We start from the raw sequence: 20990 nt of genomic DNA, 5'->3' as shown, positions 1-20990 counted from the left end.
TCACTCTGCTGAGCTCTTTCTTGCCCCAGGAAGGGGAGTTGGGGGCACATGTCTCTAAAACCCAAATAGGATTTCGTGTTTCCTATACAAAGAAAGACTAAGACGGGGGCGCCTGGGTGGCTCAGTTGGTTAAGTGACTGCCTTTGGCTCAGGTCATGATCCTGGAGTCCTGGGATCGAGTCCCGCATCGGGCTCCCTGCTCAGCGGGGAGTCTGCTTCTCCCTCTGACTGTCTCCCCTCTCATGCTCTCTCAAATAAATAAATAAAATCTTTAAAAAAAAAAAAAAAAAGAAAGAAAGAAAGACTAAGACGATTGCCTGGGTGCCTTTCTGAAACGTCCCCTTTCCGGGTTCTCTTCACTTCCTCTAATTTAAATGGGGAGGAGAACACTTCCTACAGGTTCTGACCCCTTGTTAGGTTAGCGTGTGGCAGTTTTTCATCATAACCAGCACAAGGGACGGGGGGGGGGGGGTGGGGGGTGGAGCTCGTTCTCCTCAGGGGAATGGGCGCTGGCTCACGAGGCCTCCTGTCAGGCCCCGTAGGGCAACTATCCCTGTTCATCTGAGTTTACACACATTCTTAGACGTGATTTGCAGGACATCTGGTTTTCTCAGGGACGATGGAGGCTCTGCAGAATCTGGGACGGGGATTTGGGGTGGGCCTGCGGTCCATGCCAGCCCCGTTCCCTCCTGGCTGGGCAACACGGCCACGCGGACAGTCGGTACATGTTTGCTGACCCAACGTCACTACCTGTGTTTTGGTCTTTAGTCCAAAACAGGTTCTCTTTAATGACCTAACACTATTCTATCTTGTTTGCCACCTCCTTCTGAGGGAGGCATTTTTGTCAACGTCATTTCTACAAATCTCAGCTGGTTCTGGGGGGACGAGGGTAGGATTGGTGATGACACCAGGCTGTCCTGTACTTCTTCAATGAGCACAGGAAAGGGGGCATGTTCTTCTCAGTCATCTACTCCAGGAAAGCACCTTCCTGGGAAGTCAAACTTTTTTTTTTTTTTTTTAAGATTTTATTTATTTATTTGTCAGAGAGAGAGAGTGAGAGAGAGCACGGGCAGGGGGAACGGCAAGCAGAGGGAGAAGCAGGCTCTCTGCTGAGCAGGGAGCCCGATGCGGGACTCAATCCCAAGACTCTAGGATCATGACCTGAGCTGAAGGCAGACACTTAATCGACTGAGCCACCCAGATGCCCCTGGGAAGTCAACTTTTAGGGTCACTTGCCAGCCACCTTGCTTACTGCCTGTGGAGCTGAGACTCACCATCCGAATCCAACCAGAAGCTCTATGGGCAGCAAAAATGCTCATCCACCCTCAGAAAGCCTGGGTTAGACCACAGGAGATGAACACAAATGTGCACATTGGATTTAGAGTTCCCAGGCCTAGGTTCCTAGCAGTTCAGAGACACTGCTGATCAAAATGAACGCTCTCAAACAGGGACTGACCATCCATCCAATGTCTATCTATCACCTGGTTGCCAGTTCTTCCTTCCAAAAGCATAGGGGTCCGGCCGTGTATTCTCTGAGAACTCTCCCATGTGTAATAGGCCTCACAGCAGAGAGGCTCCCCCAGTGTGCTGGGATTGTGATGTCCTGCGTTGACAAGAGACCTGGTTGTGTCTTGAGTGGTTGTCTAGGAGAAAGGACGACAGAAACCTCCTGTCCTAGTTGCTGGCATGCAGAACCTCTTTGATCCCCTCTCATGGGAAGAGTAGGAATGATTTCTCTTTTCTGAGTTCTCACCATGTCCGGGCATTGTTCGGAGCCCTTTATTTGTATCAATACATTTACTTCTCACAGAATTAAATGTATTAATGTTTATCCAGAGAGAACAAGTCCCATGGCTAGAAGAGGCAGAACTGGTTTTGCAGTCCACAGGGGAATGGAGCCTGCCTTCCAGCCACTGGGCTATACTTACACTGCTTCCCAGTGGGAGAGGAGAGGAACGGGACTCAGCCTCTATGGGACATAGGGGAAACCTCTGCTGGGAATCAGCCAATCCATTTTTCCAGTAAAAACAAAACAAAACAAAACTAAACTAACTGTATAAAGTAATATAAAAATGTCTTTTAAAAATCCGCTCCCCAGAGGTCTTAGATAAACTGAGTTTGCTGAAAACGATGCCTTGCCCTGGGTACTTTAGGGAGGCAGATGTAATTGAAATAGGCCGGATGTTTTGAAATCATTTCCTGCCCCCTGAAAAAGCAGTGAAGCCCAAAGGGCCAAATCCTGTTAAAGCAATCAGCGAGGTCCTCCAGTAGGGGCCATTTCAAGACCTTCTTGTCTGTCACCAGAGCATTGAGCTGGATCCCTCGGTGTTCTGCATTTGAGACCTGTTTTGAACCGTAGTTTAATACAGACTTTAATGGTTCACATAGGTAGCCTTCAGAGGCTGGCTGTACTGTCTGTTCAATAAATGCATAAAGCGGGGCTATCTTAGGCATTCAAGGCTTTATATTTTAAATACCCCAAGGCCCTCGGCAGCATTAAGAACTAACAACCTGATAAATTCCAGTTTAAAAAAGTGCTGTTATGGGGCGCCTGGGTGGCTCAGTCATTAAGCGTCTGCCTTCGGCTCAGGTCATGATCCCAGGGTCCTGGAATCGAGCTCCGCATCGGGCTCCCTGCTCGGCGGGAAGCCCGCTTCTCCCTCTCCCACTCCCCCTGCTTGTGTTCCCTCTCTCGCTGTGTCTCTCTCTGTCAAATAAATAAATAAAATTTAAAAAAATAAAAATTAAAAAAAAAATAAAAAAGTGCTGTTATGCTTGAGTTATGAAAACTCCAGGTGCTGCAATATCTGGTTTCCAGGCGTGTCCTGGTTGCGGATTAGCCCAGCATTTGCTTGTCACTGCCCATTATCATTTAGTTTTCTGTTTACAAGGAAATGTGTAACTCCTGGGTCCTTAGCCATCGTGGGTCTCAGTAGTCTTCCCAATGAGGCTGTGAGGCAGGTCGGAATGGCTGGCAGGCTTTGTGAGGGCAGAGAAAAGGCAGCTCAGACATCCCCTGCCAAGACTACATGCGGTATTTGTGGAAAACCCTGAATCAGAACCGCTGATGTCCAAGTTCATTGTCCACTCACAATAAAAGTGAATATTCTATGAGTGCTCATGACGTGTCTCTGTGCTCTGCCTGTGCTCTCTCATTTGTTCCTCATAACCACCCTGTGGGGGACTATTGCTCTTCCCATTTTACAGATGGGCAAAATCGAGGCTTATAGAAATGAAATAACTTGTCTAGGGTTGCATAACCAGTAAGTCATGGAATCTGAATGTGGACCTGGATCTGTCTGACCATTAAGAGCCCAAACTCTCTTCACCTTTATGCTGTGCTTTGCAGCCCCCTCTCCCTAACTGATTATCCATGGATTGATGTAGCCCCATCTTTACCAAGCCTTTGTAGGGAAAGATAATAAAAGTGGCAGATGGATTCATGATATATGCAAAAGGCTTCTCCTGAAGGAGCGAATAGGGAGGAAATGATGTCATTCCTGGCATGGTCTAACCTGTAAAGCTGGGTTTCTCAACCTCAGCACTCTTGACCTTTGGGTTGGGTAATTCTTTGTCGTGAGGACTGGCCTGTGCATTGCATCCCTGGCCTCTGCCCACTAGATGTCAGTAATCCCCCACCCCGCCCCCCAGGAGTGAGAGTCAAAAATGTCTCTCTGTATTGCCCCATGTCCCCTGGGGGTGGGGGTGGGGGCTAAACTCACTGTTGGATGAGAATTACTGTTCTACAGGGTAATTCTTTTTTTTTTTTTAAAGATTTTATTTATTTATTTGACAGAGAGAGACACAGCGAGAGAGCGAACACAAGCAGGGGGAGGGGGAGAGGGAGAAGCAGGCTCCCCGCAGAGCAGGGAGCCCGATGTGGGACTCGATCCCGGGACTCCAGGATCATGACCTGAGCTGAAGGCAGTCGCTTAACCGACTGAGCCACCCAGGCGCCCTACAGGGTAATTCTTATATGCTCCCCCAACTCATTAACACAGAGATGGGTTTTTTTGTGGTATATGCGTGGGACACAGTCTGATTTAGGACTCAGTCTGCTTTGGCACTATTTTTAGCCTCCTTTCTGAGTTCCCCGAGGTGTGGACCTGTTGCCCCTGGTCCTTCCCTTCAAGGAACTTGAGGTTTAATTGGGAAAATGGAAGGAGATGAGGGAAAATAACAACCAGTGGAAGCAGCATATAATATGTCTGTGGAGAGGCCCCTGTGGGCTTCCAGGAAGAGGGGGCCTGGAGCTGGGCCTGTTCGCAATCATCTGTCTTGTTCCTTTCAGGGCCAGGCATTGCATTTGTGGTTTACCCAGAAGCCTTAACGAGGCTGCCCCTTTCTCCGTTCTGGGCCATCATCTTTTTCCTGATGCTCCTCACTCTTGGACTTGACACTATGGTGAGCCCTTTCCCTTCCCCCTTGGACGCCTGCCTGAGGCTCTTCCTGATGACCCCCTCTCCTGAGCCCTGCATCCAGCCTGTGGCAGGGGTGGGCTTGGTGGTCCCCGCATGTTTCCCCGGGCGATATAGGATGGTGAGGTCCCTGTCCAGGGCTCAGGATAGCTCTGTGTTTGTGGGTGACTCACGGATGGTGCAAAGGAACCATCCTCCCTCCCTCCCTCCTTTCTGCATGCCTGTGCCCTTTCTGCTTTGGTGTCATTTTGCCCATGCAAATTCTGTGGGGCTGGGTCAGGGAGAATAATATGAAGTCGATTTTAGGGAGATTGCCGTGGGGCTGAGCCTGCCACAAATCTTACTGACAGGCGCTCCGAGTTTAGTGGTTGGGTGCAAAGAGGGTTTTTCCTCAAGCAGAAGACCAAATTTGAGGTAAACTGGAGGAAAGGAATTTACATCTCATGAATACAAAGTAAAGCTTCAAATATCGTGATGGATGAGTGTGAGTGCCATCTCTGGGAGCTGGAAAGGCAGTTTCTCAAGTTCACATCATGTCGGATCCCCCTTGGGGGGATTGGACTTGGGGGCTGGACTCCAACAAAGCCCTTTAGACCCATCAGGGGAATGCTGTCCTAAGAACTGAACCTAATACACATACTGCTTTCCCTGGTGGGAAACACAAGGGACTCTGGGAAGCTTTTGGGTTGGGTGGTTTGTCTGAGCTGCTCCTTTCCTGGCCCCATTCCAGTTTGCCACCATTGAGACCATTGTGACCTCCATCTCAGATGAGTTCCCCAAGTACCTGCGCACGCACAAGCCGGTCTTCACTCTGGGCTGTTGTATTTGTTTCTTCATCATGGGCTTTCCGATGATCACTCAGGTAAGCAGCCTGCTGGCCATCGGCTTGGGGACAGGGCACGCGGGGGGCCTGGTGGCTGATCTGTCCTTTTACCCTTAGCTCTCAGACTCGTAACAGTAGCCAGTCAGTGCCATGTCTGTGCAGACAGCACCAGGTCATTAGGGATTCTGCCTGCAGATGGAAACATGTCACCTTGGCTGCTACTGTTACTTGTAGCATCTTCATAATTGAGATGTAGGTTTCTTGAGCCAACAAGGCAGGTGTGTCCTACTTTGGGAAAATAGAATACATGAAAATCCAAATTTACTGACCAGAGAAGTTCCCAGTTGGTTACTCGTATACGTGGGAGCGATGGGATTCCTTCTAGTCCTGAGTGTCTTGGTAAATTGAGTGTTAGCTCACTCAGCATATATATTGCTTTTGCTCTCTCTGTGACCCTGAGCAAGTCAACACCTTTGGGCCTTAGTTTCTTCATCTGTGAAATGATGAATTGGAATAAGAGGGTCTCTAAGCCTCATCTATTGTAGAGAGACGTAAACAGCGAGCTAAAGATGCAGGGGGATGTGTGAGGAATGCCCAACGACACCTAAAGGTCATATGAAGGTCAGTCAAATGCAGATTTATGGGTAGAAATGATATCTATTGCTTAAGGCAAAAATGAAGCCATCTGCCTGTTTTCACTTATACATCTTCAGATGTTGACCTTTGCCTTTTACGAGTGAGATGTTAGATCACTTTTCTGTGCTTGTTCTATTGATTGGCTGAGTCTCTTGAGGGTCTGCTTTGCTCACATGGCAAGGCCTCTGGCCCACATTCTGGACCAGGTTTAAGTTACCCTTGTGGAGGGGAGGGGAGATCCTTTGACACCTTGCTTGCACCTGACTCTCCCCGGCATGGAGGGATTGGCTGTCCCCAGTGGGAAGAACCTACATCCAGGCCCACTGATGTCATTCCTCTTTCCCACCAGGGCGGAATTTACATGTTTCAGCTTGTGGACACATATGCCGCATCCTATGCCCTCGTCATCATTGCCATTTTTGAGCTCGTGGGGATCTCCTATGTGTACGGTAAGGGGACCGCCGCCGCGCTGGCTGCTGGGGAGAGCTGAGTGGCATAAGGCGAGTAGGTTTCCCAGATGTACTAAGATAATGAAAGGGTAATTAGGGAGCGATTTAGGAGACATAAGAGAGCTGTACCTTTATTTCCAAGCTTGCCTCTGGACCATGATCTGAATTTATCTGAGAAGCAAAAGGTGGCTGACGGTGAGTCCCAGACTGTTTCAGAAACTCCCAGGACTGGGCCTTTGGGTATGGTCTGGCATGTGAACAGTTAAGATCTGGGGACGGGGCCAGATGAGGGAGGAGGAAGGCTGCTTCGCAGGTGTGAAATTATTTCCTGGTCTTGCTAGTGGCAGTCCCCGCCTGTGTAGCTTGAGCGAGGAGTAGCTTCGAGGCTGGTCCCCAGATACTGTCATGAGAAAAGATACCACCAGGCTCACAGATTCTTAGGAAACTTTATTAACCTCATGGAAGTCTGTGATGCAAGAGCACCATCCCAGCTTCTCCCGGGATAAACTCACAGTTTAGTCTGTCCTATTATCACCATAGCAAACTGCATCCCTTAGTCAGTGGGGCCGTTATCAAGAACAGTAGGAAGGTAAGTCAGCAGGTGCCATCTTTTCGTGTGGAGGTGCTTGTGCTTGGTGCGGTCTCACTGGGTGATCTCCTGGACCCCGTGTGCACGCTGCCGGTCCCACAAGCATGCCCTACTGAGTTCAAGGCGCTAACGACTTCTTTGTGCCTGGAAGTCTCAGAACCATCCCCAGACTAAGGCCTTCCTAAGATTGTTAGGGTCTCCATAGCAAACCCCAGGAAGCTGAAAAATGCCAGGTTAGACAATCTATTTGCGTTGTAAAACCAAAAAGAGATCGCAGCACGCTCTAAGCTAAGAAGAAATGCAGGATATCCCTTGGAATATAGGGTACTCATAAAGGACAAATGCGCAGAAGAAGAGGGGCCCAGCCAGAGGGCTCTATGGAGCTCCCCCTTTTGAGCTGGGGGGCCCGGCAAAGCCCACTGGACTGCCAGGTCTCCTTGGTGGGAACATCTTGCTTTTAATGTAAAGTTTCTTTTGGAAACGTAGCCCCTCATGGGGTCACCTGATGGTCCGTTGGTAAAGTCAGGATGGCATTTCATTTGCAGCCCTGGCCCAAGTGCAGCTAGCTGTCCTGGCCCCCTGTGCTTGCTCTCTGTGTCCTCGCTGCTCATTGCCACCAGAAGGCAGACCTGCACACCTGCACAAATCTGTTCTTTAAAACAGGGCTACCCAGTGTGGGTTACAAGCATCATTAAAATAGAAACCTTTCAAATTTTTTGTTTTTAGAAGTGAAATTGCACCCCCCCAGCCCCCTTATAAATCTGGTAGTAGATTTCTTGGTTCTGAAGGACAAAATAAATCCCAAGTGCTTTAGTCCCTGGGCTGAGCTAATTCTCCTGGGACCATCCAGGAAGCTGCCTGGACTCCCAGAGAGCTGGTGTCTGGCCTGCCTCCAGAACCAGGCCGACTCTGTGCTGAGCTCAGGATGAGCGCAGGAGGTGGGTGTGAACCTCTGATTTGGACCTGGGTAGAATTTTTAGAAGTGAATCTTAGAAGACATATTTGAAATAGACTAATATAATTGCTGGAGAGGAAAGGAAAAGCCTGCACTTGCATATAATTTATACTCCAGAGGGTGGTGCATTCTTTCCTGAGAGGATGAGGCCTACACCAATGCAAGGTTAGTGTTAGGCCATTGAATACTGACTGGCTTGTGAAGAATGAGATGTTACCGTCTACCTCTCCTTGAGGGTGCAGGGTCCCCCAGCAGCATTTGCTAGGGCTCAGTAAGCATTAGGAATGACAGACTTCAGTCCATTAATAACACACACAGGTGAATGTGTGTGAGTAAATGAACAGGTATTTATTAGGTGCCTACGGTATGCCCTGTGCACTCCTAGGAAAGTGGGGAGGTACCTTCGGGTACCTTGCCAGCCACCTACTAGGAAGAGCAAAGCCACGGCATGCTTAACATTGAGAGGGATGTCAGGACTCCACTGAGCATCCCTGGTTAGCAGTGTTTAGCTGCCCAGAGATAAAGGTGGGCCAGAGCAGCCAGAAAACCTCAAGAAGGTAGCATCTCAAGGTACATCCTTTCTTGTAAAAGGATATACAAGAAAATAAAGACTGAGACTTAGGGAGTGTTGAGTTTATTGCTAACCAAGGTGAGGAAAATCTGAGCCAGCACACAGGGTTTTGACTCTGAGGGATGGGGCCTTCATGTTAACTATAAATGAATAATGTGTGAAGTACACACGGGACCAGAGACCTAATTTGTGGAACCTAGTGCAAAGTGAAAATGCGGAGCCCCTTGTGGAAAATGTACTAAGAATTTCAAGATGGCAGCAAAAGACCCCTCCTCCGGGGGCGACACCCTTCTGGGCGCAGGGTTTGGTAGGAGTGCACAGTTCCCACGCCCGGAGGGCGGCCGTGGCCACGCGGGAGGGAGAGCACCCGCCTGAAGCCCACATTCAGACCAAGGGCAAGGGTGTGGTTTATAGAGAAAGAAGCTGCGAAGCTGCATGGGTGAACGTGATTGGCTCAGGTTTTTGATTTCTCAGTTCAGGATTGGTTGGTTGTGAAGAGCTTGTTGTGGGCCAATTTCTGAGCCCCAGGTCTGTTTGTTGCATCTACAACAGTAGCCATGAGCTTACCTTTTTTTTTTTTTCCTGCTGTTTTTCTGCTAATTCGGTGATGAGCAATTGCTCAGATCCCTTTTGGAGCCTATCTTACCCTCCAGGCTCAAGGTTGGGCAGCAGGCAAGTCGCCATGCACACGTCCCAGGCTCCATGAACAATTCTTTTATCGAGAGTTGGGCCTTGAAGGTAAGAGGGATTTGGGTCAGTGGAAAGGACAGAACAGGCAGAGGAAACCACATAAACAAAGGCCTCAGAGGAAGGTAGCCAGCGACTCAGTAAGGGCCTCAGGTGGGGACTTGGGTGAGTCAGGCCGCGGGAGGGGCTGTGGCTGGACAGGAGTTGGAACCGGCTGGAAAGGCTGGAGAGGCCGGCTTGGGAATGAGCGGGAGGCAGGAGGATGCTTGGTGGCTCGCAGCTGGTGCCCCCGGGCTGTATCTACAGGGACAGCCCACAGGTCGGCAGAACGGGCAGAGCAGTCAGGGAACCTGGAGCCAGTTGGAGGCAGAGGCCAGCTGTCTGAAGCCCTCACGCGAGGCCCTGAGAAGGAGATGACTTTGCCGACACTGAACTGGCCATGGGACCCCAGCGTCCCCCCTCAGTCCCAGCACCGCCTCTCAGCAGCACACCCTGCCTCTTGCTGGAACTGAGTACCCATCGTCCACCCCTACCTCCAGCTCTGGGTCTGGCTCCTTGGCCCGTCTGGGGAAGCTTGAGCACCTTTACCTCCTTCTCCCTCCTCCTATAAGAGGCCATCTGTATGTCGTCCTCGGGTCTGACCCTGAGCCCCATCAAATCATTTTCCCGGTCAAGCTGCATGCTGTCATCTCTTGGGGATGGTCTACTGGAGCGGAATAAAACAGGATTGAAAATGATAACAGAAACTTCTAGAATCTTTGTTTGTTTAAACAACTGAGGCCTGCCCTCAGTGTCTTGTGTGCATTTTTCGGGGCCTCAGCTTTGACTTCTATTCCTTTGAGTCTTTTTCCTCACTTATGCTCAGAGTAGTGTCCAGAGACCACTCGTTTGAAGGCCTTTGATAACACTAAAGAACAAGCACAAATCACACATCCAAAGATAGGTCAGCGGCTCAAGGCATGCAGTTCTTGCCTGTGAATACAAGGAAGCAACTTGGACCCTGTTTGTGTCATAGATTGATCTCTCCAGTCCCCCCCTGGTAAACCAGCAAAAGCTCAGAAAGAAAATACCTTTCCTAAGGTCACACAGGGAATGAGAGACAGAGCAGGGCTTCAGCTTTTCGATCCTAACTTCCTGCCCAGCGTTCTTTCCACTGCACCACATTTGTGGTTGACCCTGATCAGGGTTTCTTTAGGGTAGAACTGGAAGCTGAGCTGCCTCTGGAGAAATTTTAGAGTACGATGATTTTGGAATGGATTTTAGAGCAGCTGCTTTTGGTGAACATCCCACACTGTTCCCGGTGATGCTCTACAGCTGACCTCAGGCTTGGCTGTCCCCCGTCATGGCTGTAGTCAGCCGCCTGGTGACTCACGGTCATGGGTGGCAGCTGACGGGCTGGGTCTGGACTTGGCACGGAGCAGAGGAAAATGGCAGGAACTATGGGCCACAGAAGGTCTCAGGATCCATTATTTTGGTGACGGGGGCTAGAGCGGACTTTTGAGGGTAAACTTTAATATTGCTGTCTAACACTGTATATACAGGAAGGAACACATAACTGAGTGTACCATTGAATGAATTTTTACCTCCAGATAACCAGCATCCAGATCAAGATATAGAATATTATCGGGGCCGTTCTTTTTTTTTAAAGGGACTGAGATGAACTCTTTGTTCCCTGAAGGAATACCAGTCTCTGCTTTCTACCCCGGCAAGAGATTGCTTTTTCATGTCCCATTATTCTTCCTGACTGCCATGCAGCAGAGAGCAGGTATTGAGGGAGCCAGGCTGGAGGAAAAGTCTGGGCTGAGGCGGGGACAGCGGCAGCTGGCCAAGGGAAGGCAGCTGGTACAGGTGGTGCCCAGGGAGGGGATGGCAAAGGGTAAGAGATGGCAAGTAAGGACAGGGAGGGGAGCCCCCAGACATGGAATCCCCCTGCTCCTCATGGGGCTAAGGGCAGAGGACCCAGAAACCCCAGGGGGCTGGGAGAGCTCAGGGACAGGAGGAGCAAGTGACCAACGTCTCAAGCAAGAAGGTCTCAGGATGTGCAGGGGATTATTCTCGTAGGAAGAGGAATAGTGGAGTGGGTGCTTTCCTTGAGGAGTGTCTCTGCCCCCTTTGACCTGTAGCGTACCCACTTCTCACATAGATGAGCTGAGGATGAAGGAGTAGGGAGATTTAAGCCAAGGCGGCTGGGTCCCTGGTCAGAACTGCTGACTGTGATGGAGTTTGAACCCAAGGACCTTTCCTGTCCCGTCAGCATGGTAACCCCACCGTTGGGAGAAAGCCATGCTTCTGATGAGCTCAGGAAACAATGTGAGACGCGATCCCATTCCCAAACCTTCCTCAGTGGCTCCTTCTTCCAAGGAGTGGCTTAAAGATCTTGGTAAACCAAGAGTGTGTGGGGATGGTGGTTATGCATGGCCATGAGAGTGACTGTCTCCTCTGCTTGATACTTTAGTTGATCAGTGACCAAGACAGCAATGCTTTGAGTCCCAGCAAAGTGGGCAATGGCCACTTGGGAGTTTACCTCGGTTTTTGCCCATTGTTATCACCTCACACAGAGTGAAGACACATCGGCTCACGGAAGAGTATCCTTGGGAGGGTGGGGACCGAAACCGACGTGCAGTGACTCTCAGTCCGAATCCCCAGGCTTTCATAATACGCTGTGCTTATTGACCGCAAACGTAATTGGTGTTGCCAGAGTGGTTGCTAAGCACGCAAGGCTGTCTCTGAAAACACCGATGAATATGCCGGGCTGTGGCAGTGCTGAGATGCCTGGGCCAGGCTGCAGCCGAGCTTTTTAGATGTCACCACAGATGACATTCTTGAACCTCAGTGCAGAGAGTATTTATTTAAATGTTCAGTTTGCCCTAATCTTCTGGCAGTGAATCATTTGTCTGATGGTTTCTTGCATAATAGGGGTCATGTTGACAACCAGGCTGGGGCCATCTCTCACCAATGGCACTTGAGTGAGGGGCTCCAGAGCCTGTCCTGCACCCTCCCTCCCCCCCCCGCCCCCGCCACTGCACCTCATGCTCCGTCTCCACTTGTCTATTTGCAGGCTTGCAAAGATTCTGTGAAGATATAGAGATGATGATTGGATTCCAGCCAAACATCTTCTGGAAAGTCTGCTGGGCGTTTGTAACTCCAACCATTTTAACTGTAAGGATTGCATGCTTTGTCCTGTACATAGGACCTAGCGTATGGACGTGGTGCTTTATGTTTGAACAAAGTATATTATTCTTGTATTTCAGAAGAGGAAGCTGGGGTTCGGAGAGGTATAGCGACCCACCTAAAGGGGCTTAGCTGTGACTCAGCCACAGTCTGGAGCACTCTGATGGAACATTGCCTGATATATCAGTCTGCCTCATGTCCTGAGAGCAGATAACAATCACATTTCCCACATGCCAGCCACAGTCCCAGCTCTGTTCAGAGAGCGTTATGTGTATCACCTCCTCTTTCCCTCCTGACAGCCTGTGGGGTTGGTGTTCCAATCATCTCCATTTTACAGATGAGGAAACTGACACCAGGAGGTTATGTGATTTGCCTAGCCCTGCACACCTAGTCACTAGCAATCACAGCCTGAGTTCGAACCCAGGCAGCTTGCTCTTAACCACTACTCCATTCAGCTGCTCTACAACTAATATAGCATACATGAGACTTTTATTGTGCACTTTTATTGTTTTCGAGAACTATCTTATCATCCTCAAGTGTGATGATGACATTTTGAGATCATCTGACATTCATCTTCTTAAAGATCAGAGCCCTTCATGTATCAGTAAATCTGCATAGAGACTTACATGCACATCCATCACCTCCTTTATTGTGCTGTAGGCTGCAGGCTTTGCCTTGATCCACCCTCCAAGCACAGTAATTGACGGAGACCCTGCCTTTCCTCCTCCTCCCTGGCTTGTGATGGGTGTCATCTTGGCAAGGCTGCAGGAAGCTGGCTGTAGTTCTCATTAGGGCCAGCAGGTGGCACTAGAAACCAGATTAAAACTATTGTTTTACCCCACAACACCAGGTTCTCTAAAGGAAAACGAGACAGGATGGAAGTAAAATTGTAAGGAAAATATATATTTCCTTTTTTTTTTTTTTTAAACTGTCAGAGGGTGAGTTTTAATCAAAACACCTCAACTGCTTTCTGAAAAGACATAAGCTTAGACAGAAAAACCATTCAGGTTTATCTCCCTCTGCACTGACATGGACATCATACTGAGGCCCACATCAGCGCTCACATTTTAGAGGCCGTAATTTGTCTGAAAAGTCCCACGAGATTTGGGGCATGAGGGATGAAAAGAATTAAAATAGATTTTTCAGCTTCTTGAATTCAGGACTGAAATGTATATGAAGAGCTCGGATTTACCTAATTGGTGGAGGGAAAACAAAACAAAACAAAACAAAAAATGGGAGACTTTCCTGCCTGGGGCATTCTGTCTCTGCTGAGCTTTACCCAAGTTACTATCACATCTGATTTACTCTTGGGTGAGATCAAGGCCTGCCCTTCCTTCCTGTCTTGAAAGAGATTAAGGTTCAGAGAATTTTATTATATTTTGCAGAAACATATGACATAATTATAACAACCAGCACTACTATTTAGAAGCAGTTCTATTTAGAGGCAGGCACTTTATGAGCATTGTCCCTAAAGTCTCTGGCCACTCTGGTTGGTGACTCTTCCCCCCATTTTACAGTTGTGTGCTCTGAGGCCCGCAGAGGCTAAGGAGCTTGACCAAGACCACAAAGCTTGTGGGAGGCAGAGCTAAGGCTTGAATCCAGAGCTGTCTAGGCCTCAGTAAATTTCTCAAAACCCAGTGCTTTCCTCTCCAAGTGGAGTTTGGCCAGTTTTTGGATTAAAAGAATTCTAATTGCTGTGAGCCGAAGGTCAGGGAAAAGAAATTCTAGGGAACTTCTGTGTTTTTTGAGAAAGTTTCTCAACTCTGCCGTACTTTACTTGATAACCATTATGAAGCTCATAGCAGAAACCTGTGGAGATCCCAGAAAATATCCTGAGCCAGATTCCCCTTCTGTGTTTGGGAGCTAGGAACAAGTAGAAGTGGTCAATTCCATTGTCACTGTCAACTGATGTACCTCTCTCCAGGACCTTCCTTGGCTGCCATCAGCAAGAAGTCAGGGTGAGCCTGACCCAGCGGTTGAATTAGCATCACTTATGGCCAGGCCCATCTGAGGGCAGGGTTTTATCAAAGCTCATTTGGCAGAGGGAAATGTATGGCAAGAACACATTTGCTCAGATAAGCTTGATGTGATATTTGTGCAACTGGAAATGGGTACCAAAGGACCAAGCCTAACACTTGTCTTTGGCCATTTGCCCTTCTATAAAACGGGTATTTGTAGTGTGCCAGAATGAGCTAAGATTACGGGTTTAAATTACTTCAAAACCTCTGAAATAAAATTGATCATTTTTATATGTGCCTTCTTGGATTTACAGAGCTATAAATATTCTCCATGCAATTATTGTATACATGGTCAGATCACGTTACTGAATTATGCGCACACATAAGCAGATGTATTGCTATTTATATAGTAAATGAAATGGAGCAACTTACCATAATTACATTAGGCCCTACTTCCAATAGACTGGTTAATAAAGCTTATAACTCTAGGGTCAAATGTTTAAAAAGGGGCCTAGAGGAAGGCATCTCTTTCCATAGGAGCAGCGTTTTCAACGGTTGTCTTCAGGCTCACGTTGCTTTGAATCAATACATTGAATTATTGTTGCATTGAGATAATCACTTGCCCCAGCAGCCTGGGCTTTGCAGCAGTAATGTAGATAGGCCTTACATGTGTAGAGTGCTTCCCGCTTTCCTAAAACACTTCCATACATCATCTTTCCTGACATAATTCCCTCCAATCATTTTTGCGCAGTTATTTTACTGCCTAAGATAGAACGAGAGGTACGTGTGGGGGGGAATGCAGGACACAGGTCATCATTATTAGGTACATTATTCTGGGCTGATGCTGCCATAGGCAGGATGAACCAGGCGAGGACACCGTTTTCTCAGGGCGATGCTGCTCCCCAAAGGTTTGGCAAGAGCAGTTAGAAGCCCTGTTCTGTCTCTTCTGGTGCCTCTCCTTCCAGCACGCGTGTTCCCTTGCTCCTTTCCAGCTACATGCACCGTGTCTTCTGAGGGTTCTCTGAGCCCTTGCGGTGAGAGTGTGCAGTGATAGGAGATGATGGGCGGAAAATAAATCATGACCTTTCTTAGAATTGAGGGGGGGACTTTTGAGTAAATAGCTGTTCCTAGAAAACCCCTGTGGTGTGTACACGATGTGAAATATATCCATTTAAAGCAGAGAGGTCTGAGACACGAAGGTCCCCCGGCTAGTTAGCAGCAGGGCCGACATTGGCCTGCTGGTCGCCACACTCTTGGCTCACCGTTTGGTGACAAGGCCTGTTCACCTTGAGTCGGTTGTGAGTGGGCTGTGCGCCCCTCCGTGGTTTATTACAGGACTCAGCTTCTGGCTCAGTCGCCACTTGGCAGAGCGCTCAGATGTCACCCTGCCGGCTTCAGAGACAGTACCTGGGTGCAGGCCATGCCCCGTTCAAGGAGAAGGCAAAGTCGATTCAACTCATTGAGAAAGTTAAAATACGGGTGCCTGGGTGGCTCAGTTGGTTAAGCGACTGCCTTCGGCTCAGGTCATGATCCTGGAGTCCCGGGATCGAGTCCCACATCGGGCTCCCTGCTCGGCAGGGAGTCTGCTTCTCCCTCTCCCGCTCCTCCCTCTTGTGCTCTCTCTCTCTCTCTCTCTCTCTCTGACTCTCTCTCTCAAATAAATAAATAAAATCTTTAAAAAAAAAAAAAAAGAAAGCTAAAATACATAAACGTATAGGATTTCTTTCTTATCTCAAAAGCTTGATTATCCGCTATGGGAAGTGCAGACGGCCCCTTCAAAACCCCCAGCACCACCCATCAGTCACCTCAATGTGTATCCTTTAAACTGTTTCCTCAGCCTGGGTGCGCGTGTTTGCACACCCACACGCCTTGCTGCAGTTCCAAATGCAGCATCAGCCGTGGGTCATCTTCATCTCTCTGAAATTCAGTTTCTTCATTTGGAAAATGGATCCTGAATAATACCTCTCTTTCAGGGTTGGTATGGGTGTAAAATGAGGTCAGAGATAGGGAAGCACCAAACTCATGGCAGGGGCTCAATACAGAACTGTTAGGAATGAATACTTCACATCACCAGCCTCACACGTGCGTTTCTCTTTTCTTCTTAGTTTATCCTTTGCTTCAGCTTTTACCAGTGGGAGCCCATGACCTATGGCTCTTACCGCTACCCTAACTGGTCCATGGTGCTTGGATGGCTAATGCTCGCCTGTTCCGTTATCTGGATCCCAATTATGTTTGTGATAAAAATGCATCTGGCTCCTGGCAGATTTATTGAGGTAATTCCATCAGCTCCTTTCTCCTGCCATCCCCTCCCCAGGGAGAAGCTCTGAGAGCTCTGTGCATGAAAAAACAACAGATTCGGTGAACTTCTCAAGGGAGACTTGGTGATTAAGGGATCACAGTTGCCACAGTTTCTATTAAGCCCATTTTTATTATGTATTATTCCTCTAATGGAGAGGCTCAGCCAATCCTCAGGCCAAGCTGTTATTATGCTATTTCTCAGTGCATCAGCGACAGCTCTGGGGAACAAGCCATTGGAGTCTTCCCCCGCCCCCTTACCCACAGTTTAAACCCAGTGTTTCCTTTTTAACTACATGTCAGATTCTCCCTTTCCTGATCTTTCTCTCTGTCCAAGTCTTCCTGCAAACATCTATTACCATTAAATTTTAAATCACTACCCCTCCCTGTTGTACTGGTATTAGGGATGGCTGAGGGGCCCAAGCTGATGAACACGTCACCGACCCCACACAATGTAACCAAAGGTCCGGGGCGTGGCTGGTATGAGGTGAGACTTGTCTTTGTTAATCCCTTGCTGGACCCTTCCCTCGTTTCTAAAGCAAAAGAATCTCCACCCTGTCTCCAGGGTAGATGGGAAGGGACTGCCCCTTGTTGAGCCACAGTGAAGTGTGGTCAGGCTCTTGTGATTTATGAGAAGTCACTTGCTCAGATGTGCTAGGAATAGATCAGCACTGTGTCTGTCTTGAAAATCCAGAGGGCGGGCCTTCTGAACCAGACCAGTGTTGCTCAGGGTTGGCCCAGGGAACAGCAGCATCAGCACCCCCTGGGATCTTGTGGGGAAATGCAAATGATCAGGCTCCAGCTTGGCTCCACTGAACCAGAGTTGGGGAAATGGGACCCAGGTGTCTGTAGTTAAACCAGCCCTCCAGGTGCTTCTGAGGCACACGCAAGTCTCAGAGGCGTTAAAATAGACCAAGGCCAAGAAACACCTGCCAATAGAGGGTAGGGAAGAACAGCTGTACAGGCTTTGCTCTTGGTCAGTCAGCCAGAGGAAAGGAAGAGAGCATCCCACGGAGGCTCTGGAGGGAGAAGCAAAATGAGAATAAGGTGAGTGAGTAAATGCGTAACACAGATGTCCACATGGTGGGGAGGTGGCTTTTTATCTTCAATGGACTAAAGATGGAGACAGAGTTGACAAAGGGAATGTAGGCATCTCCTTGCTGAAGTGGGATTCCAGTTTTCATCCTCAGGAAATTGTCTGCTATCCCCTCCAGGTAAATTCCTGTGGGCCCTTTTACCCCCAGAGATGTCTCCCTTTTGCCCCAGATGAACCTCCCACTAACTGGCCCAGAAATCTTGTTCCCTCTGAACAAAAGCTAGTGTAGCTTCTGCTACTTTCGTCTCAGGCCGAAATTCCCTAAACTGATGAGTTGGCTCTATAAATTTATTATGGTTGGTTTGGGACACAAAGGTTGCAAACCAATGATTAAGGGGAGATTAAGCTAACAGCTATAAGAAGCAGCTTCACTTTAATAGGTAATAAACATGTAATTGTCCCCCCTTATGTAGTCAGAAATATGTTTTCTTTCTTATTTCTAGAAAATGTTCCCATCAAATTATGTTTTCTGTAAAAAGTTCAGTTGAAGGATTAGAGACGTTCCCATTATTTCTAGCTCGCCTGCAAGAACCCACACTGCTGAACCAAGTCAGAAGCATCTATTTTTGTCAACAGATAATTAAAATCTTTGCTCACTCTTGGCAATGTGTCTTTGGGGTTGCAGTTTCCTTCCCCGGCCATTTATATACTTTGGGGAAATATGCTAAACAAAATCCAACTATTTTGGTGTAACAATCCACTGTTGAGACTACAGAACAAAAGTAATTGAGCGCATGTCCTTTTCAGACTATGTTTGGCAGTGGAGAGAGAAGCTTGTGGATTCTCTTCATTTGGAGGGAAAAAACGTATAATTAAAATCTGGGCCCTTTGTCCTCAATTAATCTTGTGCAAAGCAAACCCCAAGCAATTGTAATATTGCTTGCAGGGTGATGTAAATAATTTCAAGTGAACCAAACTCAGTTTCCTCTTTAACATCCTTGGCCTAATGAATTGATAAGGCTGATCTTCCCAACTGCTTCTCCTGGTGGGGGACCTCTTGGCTTAAGGAGGGATTCTGGAAAAAGCGGTGGCCAGCAGTGCGGGGATAGATGGGTGGTACGTAGGGGAGGAAGGGGCATTACTTCTGTGACCCTGTGTATCTTTGGCTTCTTTGCAGAGGCTCAAGTTGGTGTGCTCGCCACAGCCGGACTGGGGCCCATTCTTAGCTCAGCACCGTGGAGAGCGTTACAAGAACATGATTGACCCCTTGGGAACCTCTTCCCTGGGACTCAAACTGCCAGTGAAGGATTTGGAACTCGGCACCCAGTGCTAGTCCAATGGCATGGGATGGCTCAGACTTGATGCAGTTGTTCCTCTCTGCCTCCCCTCATGTTTACCCCAGCTTTCTTCCCATTTTCTTCTCTCTCCCCACATCTTGGTTCATGTCCATGCATGAGAGTGGTTATGCAGAAAAGTAAGACATGGCATCGCATGCTGTAGTGAAGAGCTAGACGGGCCACTTGAGGCACTCTTTGCCCGTGTCCATGGTGTCAGTTTCCAGAAGGGTTGGTCTCCTGAGCACATGCGTTACCTGGCAGGAGTGGATCAGCCAGGTGAGCGCTTTCCACTGAAGTCACAAGTAGGTATGAGACTTGGTCAGTACGGAGGTATCCACTGTGTGTTGTTGATGGTGGTGCCATTGAGACATATAGAGGATGGCAGACTCGCAAGACTCTGGGCACCCAGTGCTAGTCCAATGGCATGGGATGGCTCAGACTTGATCCAGTTGTTCGTATTTGGACTCAGTAGTGTTCCTGAGCAATGTAGTGATTTCATTCAGATGCAGAAAGTTGAGGAGAGTATATCTGGAGCATCAGCAGTGGTTGCAAAGTGTTTTAGAATGAGACAAGTCAGTGGGTTTGGACACCACTGAGGTGGTTAAGTTCACATTTCCATTTATAATTGGGGATCTGTTTTCCTTCATTTGGGCCAATCATTTCAAGTGTGCCGAGAACTGATACTTCAGTCTCTGCACACTGTGAATCTCGGTGAAGAGTTCTCGTCCTTCACTTGTCTTTTATTTTTTTATGTAACCATATGAGTGAGCTCTCTTGGTCATTTCCTCCACCTTTGCACAAGAAGCCATCATGTAATTTGTGCCTACATATGGTCAGAGTAGAGGTCCATTCTACTTTCTATATGACATTTAGCGCCATGGTTCAGTGTCATGATTCCATGCTTCTTCTCTCCCAAATGTCCTTGTGAGCTGTAGATACCTTGTCTCTTAACCTCTGGGAAAACAAGACTTACCCTGGTTCTGTCCATATATTTTACATATATAAGACACAACCTCTTACAAGACAGATACCTTCTCGATTTTTACTCTTTTTCATTCACAGTAAATGCCAGCTGTGGTCATAGAGAAATCAAAGAAATGCAGAGTTTAATAGAAAGCAACCATGATATTCACTGTGCTGGTAGTACATTTTAGGTCACTGTATTTACAGGAATTTCTGATAAATACAGCTTAGGTAAGTAGCAAGTGAGCCGATTAAGACTATAGCTTTTAAGACTACATTTAGCCTATTCAATTTTAAGAGTTCCCAATTCACAGTACTCATAACTGTGCTCTAATGAGAGTGAATCGTATGTCTGCAGAGATTGGCGAAGCCGTGACCTTTATTACCTTCTTGTATCCTGAACATGCATATATGAAATTTTTAAGATGTGCTATGTGTTCGTGTAGTGTGTACGCGTACTGGTGTTTTCTATCCTTATAAATATCTTATGAATCACTGTAGAGATGGTGAGTTTAGAATAGCGTAGTCTGGATTTTTTTCCTTACCGTAATAATATCTAAACCTAAAATTGTTTCCTTTAGGGGAGACCATATCAATCACTTTCTCATTTGTTTGTCTTCATATTACAGGGTCTCAGGCAAAGTTTTCAGTTTAAATCTTATATATTGATGTGATATTTTCATCCTGTTCCACAGCAGTGAAACCTAACAGAAGACCTTAGTGTAACGTGTTTTTCTTTTCTTTTTTGTTTTTAAATGACTTCATTTATTGAAAAAAGGTCTCAACTCATTTTACTGAGCTCTTTTTTTTTTCTCTAGGGCAAATATCATTGTCATTTGCCAACCATGACGTGAATTTCTAGGTTTCAAGAATTGCCCATGGAAACTTTAGAAAAGGAGACAAAGATGGGTTTTGAACTGTAGTTTTCATCTCTTTTGTCTGCAGTGCATGTTTGTTCTTGTTCTTTTCTGCCTCTCTCCTAAAGCTAGAGCTTACTAGAATCTATCACAGAAACTAAACTGAGCTTCCCCTAGACGTAGCGTTAAGAAACTGAGCTGTGGCCTCATGTGTCCCAGTGTCTCCCATAGTGACCGTCTGCCAT

General features: G+C 47.7%; 1 protein-coding gene across 1 annotated transcript in view; it reads left to right on the top strand.

Annotated features, from left to right (window-relative positions):
- The window catches only part of SLC6A5 (solute carrier family 6 member 5), a 50688-nt gene extending 31767 nt beyond the window's left edge, over nt 1-18921 (top strand). The window contains exons 10-15 of the mRNA XM_045895286.2: nt 4292-4404; nt 5149-5280; nt 6227-6326; nt 12187-12287; nt 16363-16530; nt 18766-18921. Of these exons, the coding sequence (XP_045751242.2) occupies nt 4292-4404; nt 5149-5280; nt 6227-6326; nt 12187-12287; nt 16363-16530; nt 18766-18921 (770 nt within the window). The remainder of the gene's footprint in view (nt 1-4291; nt 4405-5148; nt 5281-6226; nt 6327-12186; nt 12288-16362; nt 16531-18765) is intronic.
- Nucleotides 18922-20990: the final 2069 nt, after the last annotated feature.

Source organism: Mirounga angustirostris, unplaced genomic scaffold, assembly GCF_029215605.1.
Source record: "Mirounga angustirostris isolate CCGP_5_RB_7025 unplaced genomic scaffold, mMirAng1.0.hap1 SCAF_13, whole genome shotgun sequence".
NCBI lineage: Eukaryota > Metazoa > Chordata > Mammalia > Carnivora > Phocidae > Mirounga > Mirounga angustirostris.
The sequence above is the reverse complement of the archived record's forward strand: the minus strand, read 5'-3'. Positions and strand labels throughout refer to the sequence as shown.